This window comes from Sphaeramia orbicularis, chromosome 15 (genome assembly GCF_902148855.1).
Source record: "Sphaeramia orbicularis chromosome 15, fSphaOr1.1, whole genome shotgun sequence".
In the NCBI taxonomy this organism is placed as follows: Eukaryota; Metazoa; Chordata; class Actinopteri; order Kurtiformes; family Apogonidae; genus Sphaeramia; species Sphaeramia orbicularis.
This window is the reverse complement of record NC_043971.1, coordinates 51,464,384-51,480,426: the sequence shown is the minus strand read 5'-3', so window position 1 is coordinate 51,480,426 and position 16,043 is coordinate 51,464,384. Positions and strand designations below refer to the sequence as shown.

General features: G+C 36.6%; 1 protein-coding gene across 1 annotated transcript in view; it reads right to left on the bottom strand.

Annotated features, from left to right (window-relative positions):
- The window catches only part of lyst (lysosomal trafficking regulator), a 145,556-nt gene extending 132,485 nt beyond the window's left edge, over positions 1–13,071 (bottom strand). The window contains 2 exon segments of the mRNA XM_030155355.1: positions 10,049–10,334; positions 13,011–13,071. Of these exon segments, the coding sequence (XP_030011215.1) occupies positions 10,049–10,129 (81 nt within the window). The 5' untranslated portion in view covers positions 10,130–10,334; positions 13,011–13,071.
- Between the last annotated feature and the right edge of the window lie 2,972 nt (positions 13,072–16,043).

Here is a 16,043-nt window from a genome sequence, read left to right as displayed (position 1 = left end):
CGTCACATTAAACCAGTAACAGCCCCTCGGCGTCACATTAAACCAGTAACAGCCCCTCGGCGTCACATTAAACCAGTAACAGCCCCTCGGCGTCACATTAAACCTGTAACAGCCCCTCGGCGTCACATTAAACCAGTAACAGCCCCTCGGCGTCACATTAAACCAGTAACAGCCCCTCGGCGTCACATTAAACCAGTAACAGCCCCTCGGCGTCACATTAAACCAGTAACAGCCCCTCGGCGTCACATTAAACCTGTAACAGCCCCTCGGTGTTACATTAACCAGTAACAGCCCCTCGGCGTCACATTAAACCTGTAACAGCCCTCGGCGTCACATTAAACCTGTAACAGCCCCTCGGCGTCACATTAAACCAGTAACAGCCCCTCGGCGTCACATTAAACCAGTAACAGCCCCTCGGCGTCACATTAAACCAGTAACAGCCCCTCGGCGTCACATTAAACCAGTAACAGCCCCTCGGCGTCACATTAAACCAGTAACAGCCCCTCGGCGTCACATTAAACCAGTAACAGCTCTCTCTGTTCTGCTGAAACATCCTGTTTCCACACACACACACACACACACACACATAGTGAAACTAAAAGACCATGTAGAACAAACAGTGTGAGCTCTGGTTTGTTTCCACAGCAGATCTACAATCACAGACTGGATGGAAAATAAACGCACATGTTCAACACTGAAACACAACAGCTTCATGCAGCGTTTATTATCGTTTCACTGAGTGTAAATGTGTAAATGAACTTCAGTCCACTGAGACAGAGGAGTGAGGTCAACGTCATTAAGGTAAAGACAAAAGGATGGGTAAAAATGGAGAAAAATGAACAAAATTATCAAAAATGGAGAAAAGTTAAAATACTGCAAAAATGAACAAAATACTGCAAAAATTAGACAAAATTTAACAAAAACCTGCAAATAATGTATAAAGACTAAGAAAATACTGCAAAAAATTATAAAAAATGAACAAACTACTGCAAAAATTTGACAAAAATGAACAAAATACTGCAAAACTTGACAAAAATGATCTATACGATGCAAGAACTGGACAAAAATAAAAACAAAAATATGCAAACAACAAAAATTAACAAAATACTGCAAAAAAATTGACAAAACAAAACAAAATACTGCAAAACTTGACAAAAATTATCAATATGATGCACGAAATGGACAAAAATAAAAACAAAAATACGCCAACAAAAAACAAAAACTAACAGAATACTGCAAATAATGCACAAAGACTAAGAAAACGCTGCAAAAAATTATAAAAATGAACAAACTACTGCAAAAAATTTGACAAAAATGAACAAAATACTGCAAAACTTGACAAAATGATCAATATGTTGCAAGAAATGGATAAAAATAAAAACAAAAAAATATTCAAACAAACAACTAACAAAATACTGCAAGAAAAATTGACAAAACAGAACAAAATACTGCAAAACTTGACAAAAATGAACAAAATACAAAAAAAAACTTGACAAGAATGATCAAGATGATGCAGGAAATGGACAAAAATTTACAAAACACTAAAAAAAAAAATTGACAAAAATGAACAAAATACAAAAAACTTGACAAGAATGCTCCAGATGATGCAAGAAATGGACAAAAATTTACAAAACACTACAAATTTTTTTTACAAAAATTAACAAAATACTGCAAAACTTGACAAGAATGATCAAGAAGATGCAAGAAATGGATAAATATGAACCAAATTAAGGAAAAAAAAAAACTGACAAAACACTGCAAAAAATGAACAGAAATTGACAAAATACAAAAACTGACAAAAATGCACAAAATACTGCTAAAAAATTGGACAAAATTGAACAAAATACTGCAAAACTTGACGAGACTGATCAAGATGATGCAAGAAATGGACAAAAATTTACAAAACACTACAAAAAAATTTACAAAAATTAACAAAATACTGCAAAACTTGACAAGAATGATCAAGATGATGCAAGAGATGGACAAAAATGAACCAAATAAAGAAAAAAAAAGAACAAAAACTGACAAAACAATGCAAAAAAAATGAACAGAAATTGACAAAATACAAAAACTAACAAAAATGAACAAAATACTGCAAAAAATGAACTGAAATTGACAAAATAATATAAAAAGTGACAAAACAGAACAAAACACTGAAAACAAATTGGACAAAACTAAACAAAATACTGCAAAAAAATACTGCAAGAAATAGACAGAAATTAACAAAATACTGCAAAAAATTAACAACAGTTACTAAAAGCTGAATAAAGTGCTGCCCGTCCACATGACCTCCTCTGCTGAACTTCGAACGGACTCAGCAAAAACTAGAATATTCTAAGAGAAAACAGGAAGGTCAAAGGTCAAAGGTCCTCCTCCTTTAGACCATATTTCAATATCAGACTGAGGTGAAAAGGTCCAGTCCACTTTCACATGTTGAACCTGGTGGAGTTTGAAACAGGAAACACTTCAACAGACATTTATTCCACCAAGATGATCCCATTTAACCGGACAATCCATGACAAATATAAACTATTATGGGCTGGTTTTAATGTCGATGCATCTTTAACCTGTTTTTTTTTTTTTCACTTTTGTTTCATTTCATCTGTTTTTTGTCCAGTTTTTGTCTTTACTTGAGCTGGTTTTGTTTTGTTTTTTTGTCCCATTTCTAGTTTCTAATTTGACTTGATTTTTGTCCAGTTTTTAGTCACATTTATGCTGCTTTTGTTTTGTCTTGTTTTTTGTCTCTGTTTTCTCAGGTTCTGTGTTTGGGTCCAGACGTTAATGGTGATACTGGTGGGTGTGTTTTGAACCCCTGTCCAGACGCGGACCGGAGGCCTGGGCGGTCATCGGCGGACGCGGTCGCGCCTCCATCTGCTCTTAATCCGAGTCTCGTGATGCGGCCGCTGTCGGATCCGATAACGAAGAGGCCGAGCTCAGATTCAGAATCACACCATCACACGCCAACGCACCCACACAACAGTTTCTACTTTCCCAGCGTTGACACCTTCCTCCGCTGCTGTGCAGTGACTCACCGCCAGGACGGGTGCCGTTCGCTGTCCTCACACGCGCTCATTCTGAGGTGAAAACGACACGAGGCTGGACTGTGTTTTCAGAGTCGTCAAACTGTGGTCAGAACCCGAATGAAAAGACTCAACAGGATGTGAAAAAAGACACAACAGGACCTAAAGCGGGCTCATCTGTCATCACGTTTGGTACTTCCTGTTTCTGTTTGGGTTCAACTCTGGTTTAGCTGCTGTTTTTAACATATTTGTGGGTTGATGTCACTGTGTTCAGACAGTTTTAGGTTTAGAAAGAACAGGGGATCATATAATCAGAGACAGAAATGAAAAGGTGAAATAAATGAACCCTTTAAGTACTTTCATTAGAACAGGATTGGATTTATTTATGCGGTTTTTGGAATAAAACCGTCAGAAAATTAGGGAAGCAGTGATACCAATGCTAGTAGGGCTGTACGATATTGGAAAAAACTGACATTGTAATTTTTTTAAACCCTGCGATATATATTGCAATATGAAAAACTTCTCAGGAGCAGGGGTGTTAGAAAATATCGGTTCTGCAATATTTCGTTTCACAATACTGTAATGATATTAAAAAGTACTGTATCGATATTTTTAGGTATTTAATCAAATGCAGATATGGCGGAGGTTCATTTTTGTTTTTTGTTTTTCTTGTTTATATCTTATTTATTAATATATAAAACGGTTTTATTAAATAATGGTTATTTGAAGCATCCTAAAAGCACTTTTTGCTGTCTGAGAGTGGCAGATATTAGTTCCTTTGGAAAGTAGGAGAATTAGAAAAATTTTGTGATATAACATTAGATCCTGTTCTGATCAAATAAAAATATGTTTAGTATTTCTACATATTTCTGGTGTAATTCAAGTCTTTCAGGAAATAATCTTTAAAAAAAAAACAAAAGAAACAAACAAAAAATTGCCTTTTTAACAGTATCATGATATATCGTGATATATCATGATATATGGTATCGTGATCCTAGTATTGTAATTTGTATTGTATCACCAGATTCTTGCCGATACACAGCCCTACTCACAATGAAATAATAGCTGTGCGGCACCGACGTAAATGGTCAAATTAATTAGTTATATTTCCTCTCGTCGTGTCGACAGGTAGAAGACAAGTTACTTTTCCACAAATGCGCAAAACTTTACCAATATTTACTAAATGTCAAAAAACAGAAGTGCATAATGTCGGTTTTTCCATTAAATCACAAATGCCATGATTTGTTTATTTATTATCACGAGATGACACAGGAAGTCATTCCATAAACATGGTGACTAACGTAAATGTGGCGTTGATTTACAGATATATTCATTATTATTATTATTATTATTATTATTATATATTACCCCTCTATCGCCTACTAAATTCAAAAATGATGTGGTTTCCTGGTGTGTCCACACATACCCACACACGTTTCTTCTTCGCTTGTTGTAACGTACATCAACATCCATTTTTTGAAATTCACCTGACTAGTTGCGAAAAAAGGTCTTCCATTGCAGTGATATACCATTTACACTACGTCCGAAAAACCATCTCTTAGAAAAAACACGTTGAGTTCATTACAGGACCTGCGATGTGACTACGATGACGATGCTCAAACGATATATTGTGCAGCTCTAGATACCAGTATCAGGTCTCGATCTGATACTGAGTGTGTATACTAATACTCGTACTCGTAAAAGTGCTCTGATACAAACACACCGATACCACCTGACGGCAGTGACGTTCACCACATGGTGCAGCAGGACCACAGCCGAGGAGTAATGTCAGCAGAGTGGAGATGTAACGGAATAAACGACGGTGACTGACAGTTACGTTAAAGACACAGACAGATACGGACGGAGCGTTCTGTCCGTCCACCGCGTACATTCCACACATAATTCTGTCCATTTCCAGGAGCTAGCAGATGTGTACCCACAGCCATATAAAGATCATTAGGGGTGGGAGTCTTTTACTATCTCAATATTCGATTCGATTCCAATTTTTGGGGCTACGATTTGATTCAAAATCGATTTTCAATTCAAAACGATGTGATTCATACTGATTTCTACTTCAATCTACAGGTGTGCAAAGGATCCTCATGACCTACTCCAGTCTAGCCGCTAATCGCTAACCCTAACTGCTAATAGCGCTAGCCACTAATTGCTAACCCTAACCGCTAATCAAACTAATGGCGTAAGACTGCCGGTGGATTTGTTTTATTTTTTAAAATCAATTTTGGGACATTTTATATTGAGTCTGAATCGTAGTCCATGAGAATTGCGATTTTTATATGAATCGATTTTTTGACACACCCCTAAAGATATTATCTTCTATATAAAGCTCTGTGCGAACTAGAAGTCGACTGATATGGGTGTTTCTAAGGCCGATGCCAATGCCGATTTTTTAAAAATTTGGTCAGCCTATGGCCGATATACACAGCTGATACTTGAGGCTGAAATTGAAGTCTAATTATTATTTTTTTCAAAGCACATTGACCGTAAAATACAATTGAAACCATCAGACAATTAAGATTTTTATACAGCAATATAAATGAAATTATTAATACACATACACATAGCATCCTTTCAACATTTACTGAACTTCAAGTGCTGACCACACAGGAGCCTGAGCAAATACCTGATAACATTTTTACTACAAATCAAATATCAGCTGTCAAAAAAAAATTAGGGCTGATGTCCGATATTGAAAAAAAAAGAAATTAATATATCAGCCCAATTTATTGGCCGGCCGATATATTGGTCTAGCTCTAATGCGAACCCAAACAGAGAAGCAGAACCACTGGGAACCGTGGAGGTAGAGGATCTGTTCAAAGAGCGACTGTGTGAGTTAGAGAAAAACAACGGACAGATTTATGACTAAAACCCTCATCAATATTTATTAGTATCTGCATTTGTATTAGTTCCTCTGTTGTCACCATGTTTTGACAATTCTTTTTCACCTTTTTCCAGGAAGAACTTAACTTTCAATATCGGTCCATTAATTATCATTATTACATGTAATAAGCGATTAAAACTAAACTGTCTGGAATTTTTATCATATTTACTATTAAAAACAACTGTAAATGTTCCTAATGAAACTTTCTGAGTTGATCTAAATACCCTATCTTGTCTTTTCCATGTGTTGATCCATTGTAGTTGTTCTAGATCCTTGTGTGTCCATGTTCTTCTTGCTCTTTTTGGTTCTTTGGTGTCATTTGGATCCTGTTGATAGTCTGTATTCACTGTGTGTCTAGTTGTAGACAGAGCCCCTCATTTCATTGACAAAAACATCCATCAGCTGATTCAAATACACACACTGGATCTGTCTATGAACTGGAGAGATCTGACTATAGATTTACACATATATACTAGGGATGTAACAATTACCGGTATAATGATAAACAGTGGTAAAATTCCCGACGGTTAGTATTACCTTTTAAATTCTAATTATCATGATAACCGTGTTTGATTACTGCACTTTGAGAGAGAGAGAGAGGGGGGGGGGGGGGGGGGGGGGGGAGGGATTGAGAGACCCTAAAACAACTCAAACTTAATATGGAAAATGGTCAAACAATGGCCATAAGGAGCCATATTTAATGCACATTTGTATGTTTGATGTTTACTTGTTGGAATGTTTCTGTCACAGAAAGTACATTGTGCCTATTATTTTATTTGATTTTATAGGGGGTTTTTTTTTTTTTCAAAATACAACTTTATTAAATTATTTCAGTGTGTGTACAAGTACTTTTTGAACATTTTGAGCACAATTTCAACGATACCGTGATAATAATGATAACCGTGATAATTTTGGTCACAATAACTGCGTTATGAAATTTTCATATCATTACATCCCTAATATATACAAATATGGGTCAAAAAATGGTATTTGGAATCTCTCTGACAGGACATTTTAGAGACAATTTGACAGATTAGTGTTGTTAAATGGCCTAAATTTTACTTTTAAATTCATTTTTGCTTTAGTTGGACCATAAGGGATTATCCAAAACGAGGAGCTACTTTATATTGAAATAAATGTTGGAATGGTAATCAAATAAAGTTCGCTCTCTGATGGGACATTAGTGCGTTTTGACCCAGATACAGACATTTCGAAAATATTTACAGATACAACACAACTATCAATCAACTATACAAACCTCAAAAATACAGATAAAAACAATGGTTAAATGCATTGTCCCTGTAAAATGTAAATAAATGAATAAACTGTCATGATATGAGTCAGATCTACTGCCTGATGGAAGATCTGTATCAGGGGTGTCAAACATGCGGCCCCGGGGCCAAAAACGGCCGCCAAAGGTTCCAATCCGGCCCACGGGATGAATTTTCAAAAATGACACTGATGATATTAACAGTCAAGGACGTCAAACTGGTTTTAGTTCAGAGGCCACGTAAAGAACAGTAGTGATCAAGTAAAATAATAACACAATAATCTATAAATAATGAGATCCAAATGTTTGTCTACATTTTAACGCAAAAAATAACATTAAATTATGAAAACATATACATTAAACTATCCTTTAACAATAAAATGTGAACAACCTGAAATGTCTAAAGAAAATTAAGTGCAATTTGTACCAATATTCTTCCTGTTATTAAAGGTTTTGTGCCTTTGTAGATCTGACCCATAATGCACATGCAGAAATGATAATATTGTTAAAATAGCACTTATTTTTCTGAGAGAATTCTGTTTTTTCAGGTTGTTCACATCTTTGTTTGGATAGTTTGTAAATGTAAGTATTTTCATAATTTTAATGTTATTCTGAGTCTCAGTTTTAGTCGGTTTTACACTAAAACAGAGAAAAGTTGTTTGTGTTGACATTATTTATGTATGATTCTGTTATTATTATTTGACTGGTGATCAAACTGGGCTGAACGTGGAACCTGAAAGAAAATGAGTTTGACATCTCTGATCTGCATCATCATCATCATCTGACTGTGTGTGTGTGTGTGTGTGTGTGTGTGTGTGTGTGTGTGTGTGTGTGTGTGTGTGTTCAAGTATGGGTGAAAAGGCATAAACTGAAGTTCTGCCAACCTTATTTACAAGAAGGAAAGCTGCAGAAACAGGACACGATAATAAGATGGCACAGTTTTAAACCCTAATGTAAATAAATGCAACATAAATCTAAGTTACATCTTAAATTTACACTAATAATTGGTTTATTTCATCCTAATATTTTATATTTATTGAACACCTTAGCTTTAAACATCCTTTTAAATGTAGAGACTGATATGCATGTTTTTCATTCTTTATCCAGATTATTGCATAAGTTTACTCCAATTACAGGAGTGTGTGTGTGTGTGTGTGTGTGTGTGTGTGTGTGTTTAAGTATGGGTGAAAAGGCATAAGATGAAGTTCTGCCAACCTTATTTACAAGAAGGAAAGCTGCAGAAACAGGACACGATAACAAGACAGCACAGTTTTAAACACTAATATAAACAAAACAATAATATAAATCTAAGCTAAATCTTAAATTTATTCAAATAATTGGCTTATTACCTCCGCCAGGAGGTATTGTGATCACTTTGCTTTGTGTGTTTGTGTATTTGTTTGTTTGTTTGGTTGTTTGTTTGTTCGCAACTTTATGGGAAAACTATTCCTACCCTCTTTACCAAATTGTCCCCACAGATAGGCCTAGGCCCTGGGATCAACCCGTTAAATTTTGGGCCAAGTAGGACAAAGTTCAAGGTCACAGCAAGGTCACAAAATCTACAATGTTCCTATCTGTCATCATTGAGCAATTTTCCAAAATTCATAAAAAATTCAAAACGACTTCGATTATCCTCCAATTGGATCCACCCGTAGCTTAGAACAATATCTTGTATCTGGCACAAAATTGTCTACATCCACTGTGGAATGTGGACTCTGTGGACATTTACATTTAACACTGAAAATCCCATTTACCACAAATTTTTCATCATAACTCAACAAATATTGATTGGAATTTAATATAATTTGACAGACACATAACTGGTACCAAGCTTCAACTTTTTCTGCTGTATGGAACAACCTGGAAACTGTTTAATTTAAAAAGAAATAGTCAATCCACACATGCACACCGTTCGGGGTGATTGGCGGCAGTGGCGGCACCAGGATTTTAAAAGTGGGGGGGCAACTGGAGGGCAAAGAAAATGTTGGGGGGGCGGGCAAAAAATTTTTGCGCATAGCATGAAATTAACGTTTTGCACTTTAGTGGCTGCTATAACATATAATAAAAACATATATATATACACACACACACACACACACACACATCTGTTACTCTTTATATAGAGGTCAATTTTAGGTAAAATCAGGTAATAATTTATTCAAGGTATTTGTTAAAAACTACAGCATGAACAACTCAGACTTTTATGATTTTTTTAATAGGTACAATCTACTTTCACATATTTCTCTAGTGGGGCTTTGGACAGTGACCAGCTGGCCTTTGAGAGAACCCTCTATAGATACGTGCATGGGGGGGGGGGGGGGGGGTGTCTGCCTGGTTGTATTATAAGTGTATCAAAATGTGTTATGTACGCTTTCATTGACGGATTTTTAATATTTCTTTGTTGCCCGAATTTTCCCAAAGATTTGCCCAAATCTGGGTGGGGGGGGCAAAGGTTGTGACAGGGGGGTCATTTGCCTCTCCATGCCCCCTCTTGGCGCTGCCACTGATTGGCGGAGGTTTGCGTTCTCTGAACACTTGTTTTCTTTCTCCTAATATTTTATGTTTATTGAATACCTTAGTTTTAAACATCCTTTTAAATGTAGTGACTGATGTGCATGTTTTTCATTCTTTACCCAGGTTATTGCATAAGTTTACTCCAATTACAGGTGTGTGTGTGTGTGTGTGTGTGTGTGTGTGTGTGTGTGTGTGTGTGTGTGTGTGTGTGTTTGATCCAGACCCACAGCTACACACTTCACTGGGTCCAATCTGGTCAAATATCAGACCTGTTAATCCTCCCTCCCTCCCTCCCGGACTCCAGACCCGGTCCTGACCCCGGTCCAGACCCTGGTCGGTTCCTACCTGCAGATCCGCTCCCTGCAGCCGACAGTCCATGTACTTTTCCCACGCATACGCCAGGTCCGTGCGCTGGGGACCGGCCATGGCGTCCGCGGTGCCCGGGCTCCGGCGCAGGCAGGCCGGTCAGGGTGAAGAGGAAGTCCGGGGTGGGAACCGGCTCCTGGTCGCTTTCTCTTTAATCCTCCGAGTGGCCCAAAGCCCCACGGAACGAAGCCTCCAGCGTCCCCGTGATCCGTTCATAGCAGACCCATGACTCACGGCGCCGCTCGGACACTTTTTCCTCCGGTTTCTGCGGGAAAACGACACAGTGTGAGGCGGACCCGGACCCGGTGGAGCCGCCGCCGAGTCGGTCCGGTCGCTGAGAGTCTGAAACCGGCCCGGTTCGAACCCCAAACTTCGATAGCTCCGCAGATAGCGTTAGCAAAACAAACCGGACTAGGTTCAATGAGCTAGCTAACGTTACCGGAGTCTGACAGATGCTCCGTGAACACGCGCATAAAAACACTACTCACATCCGGTCCGAGGAGGCACCTTCAAAATAAAAGCACCGTGTGTATCTGCTAAAAGGCATTCTCAGGATTTAGTGAAATGAAAAACCTCCACAAACACGAGGAAAATCCTGAGATCCGGTCTGTTTCTTCAACTTCATTATTTATTAATTCACGTGTTTCAACATCAGCTTTAAAAGGTGGAATTATAGTCACTTTTTGCATTTAAAGGAATAATCTGACCTTTACACTTTGAAAACAACCCATTTTTATGGGGGGGGGGGGCATAACTAAACATAACGTAAAGCAGCTTTTCTACAACTTTCAATGATCTTACTTTATTTCATGCCTTTCCCAGGTTTTTCCATGAACCAAATGCACATAATACATTCATAATAGTGTTGAAATAGGGCTCTAACTACAGGTACTGTCCAGTCATTTATTATTATTTATTCATTTGTAGTTTGGTTTATAAAATATTTTAAAAGGTTTATAGTGTTAAACTAAAATATCAAACATTCAGTTTTCGGTATTGTCATCTAGTGCCTCAATTCTTTCTTTGTATAACTCATAATATTTCCTGTGTTTGACACTAATGGCACATATATTATGTTTTAGTGTTATGAGACACTACAGTAAAGTTTACTCTAATCGGTCACTGATTAAGCAGGAATTAAGTGGTAAGGATGTTTGTCATCTTTATCCAATATTTTCTGTCATAAGTTCAAAACATTTCCAGTGTAAACTCATACAGAAAAAACAAACAAACTGGTGAATAAAAACTCACCAGGATGTGAGAAGTGAAATGTTTCATATTCAAAAACTAAGATATCCAGAAAATATTGTATTCTAAGAAGCTGGATTGAGAGAGTTGTATTTCTTTTTTTCTAAAAACAATTAAACAAATATACAAACAGCCTTTAATTCATTTAATAGCTGATTACTGAATTAATTAACTGAGAAAGATAAAAAGAAGAATGTAAGGTGGAATTAAACGAGTAGAAGCCCCAAAAAGCATAAAAATAAACCTAATTTTAACATTTTATGGATGATATTCCTTCAAATCATCACATATTAGGGATGTAAACAATTAATCGACTAAGAATTAATTATCGATAACAATCTGCTCGATGAAATTGTTAATTGTCTGTTAACTGCCCTTGTCCACCTGTCTGAAGGCTGCCGGTTTGTCCGCGCTGGTCACTGAACCGGATCATGGCGCTGATGAGTTAGAATGTCTGTATGGACATGGAGGAGCAAACACAGACCTCAGGCTGTTTATGGGGGCGGTGCACCCCTGAACTCATACACGCACAAATGCGGGGTCGGTATCGGAGCGTTTTCCTGGAGGTTGGTCTAGTCCACAGTCAGTGAGACAGAAGTTCAGACATCCTCCAGGCTCCTGATCCAGGACACAGGGATGGAACGCATTTGTGAAGCTTCAGGAGGAGAAAAGAGAAATGAACGAAAAGTTTCACTTTCACTTCAGTGGGGGCACAGACTGCACCCCCACACATTTACAACTGGGACGGAAAGGGACGCACGCATGCGCGCAGTTACCAACCAACACGTATCCCCCGGACGTACTGCGTGCGTGCGTGCGTGCGAGTACACCCCCGACGAAACGCACGCGCGTGCACCCCCCCCCCCCCTTTCTACACGCCACATCCACAGATGAATTCCACAGGAAACACTGACTGTATCCAATGGTTCCATACGTCAGTCATTTAGGAATATGACATGCTTTTGTCATGAAGTACATAAACAATATTTAGCTTTTATTCTTGTAAGCCTGAACTGAAAAAGAAATTCAGGTTCTCAGAAAAGTCGCCACGTATTAATTAATCATTAATCGATCATAAGGACAACCAACTAACGATTAATGAATTAATCGACAATTTGCATTCCTATCACATTTGCTAACCTATGATCATGCTTTATTTCTATTTAATTTGTTCAGTGTAACTTTCTTTTAACAAGTGTCCTCTCTGACTGTTTTTAGTTGATTGTTAAATGCTAAACATGCCTGATGATATTTCTTGTTTTGTTAAAGCTGGTGCGGTGCAGTGCGCCTTTTATTTTGAAAGGGCTTACCGGAAGCCATGTCCCTGTTCAAGCTAGCTTCGCCACAGGGAAAGATGCAGGAAAGCGATTATTTTAACCAAAGTAAATGCACAAAATACTGTTTTAGCTCCGGGACTGCTTAGAGAAACGTGTGGCAGATTCAGCTTTAATAACCAACAGAAAAAAACTGCGTATTATTAAACCGTGTTCCGTTAGCATTAGTCGTAACGTTAGCGTCGGTATCAGGCATCTGTCAAAACTGTTGGAGCTAAAAAAAAAAAAAAAAAAAAAAAAAAAAACACCACGACGTCTGTTAAAACACACACAACTGCTCCAGATAAAGCTGTACTTTTCTCTCTGGTATGTTATTGATTTCCGAAGAGCGGGAAGGGTGTAATAATGTTCAAACGTACCTGCGTTTTCCATGAATTAAAGCAGCTCCGGTGTTAGCATCCGTGCAGCGGCGGACTGTGGGTGTTTGTGCCCAGAGCAGTGACTGTCAGGAGACTGTGGATGTTTGTGCCCAGAGCAGTGACTGTCAGGAGACTCCTCCGCCCCTTCCTTTGACTGCTCATCAAAACAACAGACGGAGCATCAGCATCAGGGATTAAAGTGTAGATACGGTCCAGATTATTACTTAGCAGCCAAGAAGTAAATACTAGCAGCACAGCAAACCATAAAAAATAAAATTAAATTAAAAATAGAACTGAATCCTGCTGTTGTTTGGAGAGATAAGTATAGTCATGACTTTATTTTTGCTCAATTTCAGTCATTTCTTAGTTCTGACTGGACATGAACACATACAAAATCCACTCAAATACAATCTAAATTTCAAAATTTAAAATATGTCCCAAAGACTGAACTGTTTCTATATTACATTAAGCTGTGGGGGAATTATTTACATTATCTACAGAGCTACATGGACCAGATTCCTATAAAATGATAAAATATATATATATATATAATAAATAATAAACAATATTATGCATATTCTATCTAATACTGGGCAAAACTGAACTCTTTCCTAATTAAAATACTGTCCTGGCACATGAGAAATCTCATTTAATATCCAACACATACATTTTTAAACCTGTCCACTAATGGGTTAATTCATTACAACCACACAGAAAATGTCAAATCCTGCCAAAAAGAGTAAAATAAGACAGTTTAGATGTAGATTCTACTTTTATTTTTTAACCTCATTAACCCCTCAAAGCTTTTCGATGGTGGTTTTAAGGGAAACATCTTCAGTTTCCGAGTTTGTAAACAGTCCCTGAACGCACCGTGACGTAAGCGGTGTCTCCCTGTTTCAGGTCCATGAAGCTGATCATGAACAGTGAAAAAATAAATAAATAAATCCCAGATCATGGACTCATCCTCATGTCTTCATCCACATGACAACGCCGGCTGAGTTTCACCAAATGAGGTTTGAATATGAGATGAATGTTGGACATGAAAGAAGGAGGCGTTCAAACTCAAGCCCAAACCTCCAGAACATCTGATCCAGAACATATGGACAGACAGAGAACACGTCTGCTCCAATAAAACAAATGCATCTGTTTACAATCTGATGATGAGGAACAGAAATGCAATGATTCACTGCAGAAAAACACTGAAATAATGCACCGTTAATGTACAAATACAACATTTAATTATGTATAGATTGACTTTAACTAATGTCAGGAGGATAAAATCTAAATGTTCTGCATCTATGTGATACTGAGTCAGCGATAATGATGTTAAAGTCATTTCATTTTGTCACCAGATTTTGTCACTTCATTAAATACTTCATAAATAAATGATACTTCAGTGATTAAATTCAAAATAGTTGAACATGATGATATATTTTATGTCTATTTATGTGAATATATGTTTATTTATTTATTCGTTTACTGTTATGATAGAAACTTGTTGCTGCTTTACTTAAACCTCTGTAGATGGAGTTGGTTATAGGTAACACTTTTTAAATTCTTTTGTTTTAATTTTTCCATCTTTCTTTGTAGTTTTTCTCAGTGTGTTTTATATGTGAACTTTTTTTTTTAAGTGAAAACACCTAACTGGAAGATAAATGACAAAATAGTAAATAAAATGTTAATTTATATGAAAATTGATACGTGACATGTTATTGTCTGAAAAATGTCAGATTTTGTCACAAATCATTGCAAATCGTTCTAATTATTTAATCATTTTACTTAACTTTGCAGAAAATATCAATATTGAAGGGTTGTTATTGTGAATTTCACTGGTAAAATAACACATTGTAATAATTATTTCCGAATGAGAGTTTGGGAGTATTTGGTTCATTTTTTCACAGGGTTTTTCACTTGTATCATGTGTGGAGTTAATGTTCTTCTGCACTGTTTTCTAAAAGAACTTCTGTGTCATGTTTTAACCAAAAACACAGAATTTTCATGGAGTTTCAAACATTTTCTGTTTCTGCAGGGAATGTTTATGCAGTTTAATGTGAGTTTTTGTGGTTAGTGTTTAGAGTTTTACAAAAATAGAAGATAATTTCAAAGATTATCCATAAATAATCAGAAAAAAAAAACAGTAAAAGTGTGTGATGCTCAGAAGATAAATCCATACTTTATACATTTAGATACTTCTGTTTATTATAATAACACAGAAAACAGTGTATAATTACAGAGAATATACTTTATTTGATAAAACTTTTTAAAAATGGTTGTGTTCAGCTCAGAAAAACCAAAACCTGAAATGCAGTGAAATAAAATGAGTCAAACCACAGATTTTTAAAGAGTTTGAAAAGTTTTTCATTAACTGTTTTTTTTTTTTAATCAAAGAAAAACTGCAGTTTATATAGTGGAATGTTTGTTTATTCTTGTTAATTTAGTTTTATTATTATTACTTACATACTAATGTTACTTGTACTACTATATTGTTACTATTACAATTATCACATTATTGATTATCATTATTAGTTCTGTCATGACATTATATATTATAATTAAAACATAACTTTAATATTACTTATGACAACTATATATGTGTATAGTTCAGATTGTAATATGCATTAGTTATTATTATTACTGATATTAGTACTAATATTAATATTTTCTAATGTGCTATTGTCTGTTGTTTTTTTCCACTACTGTTTTTATAGTTGTTACTATTTTTTGTTCCTTTTGTTTTATATTTCATATATTTATATTCAGTCTTTGTTGAACATTAATTTCCTGAGGCTCTGCTCAAGGGATAAATAAAGTTCTAATCTGATCTAATTGTAGCTGGTTTAATGAAAGATTTTGTTAATGTTTTTTTTTCCAAAATCCTCCTTAAACAGTCAGAAAACCTCTGAACATGACCCTGAGGGGGGTGTTATGGCGGTGTTATGTCGCCCCCTGATGGCGCCTCTGTGTCCTGCAGTGACCTCTGACCTCCACCAGGTGTCACTGTGATGCTGTTGAAGCCACAAACTCAGACTCAAA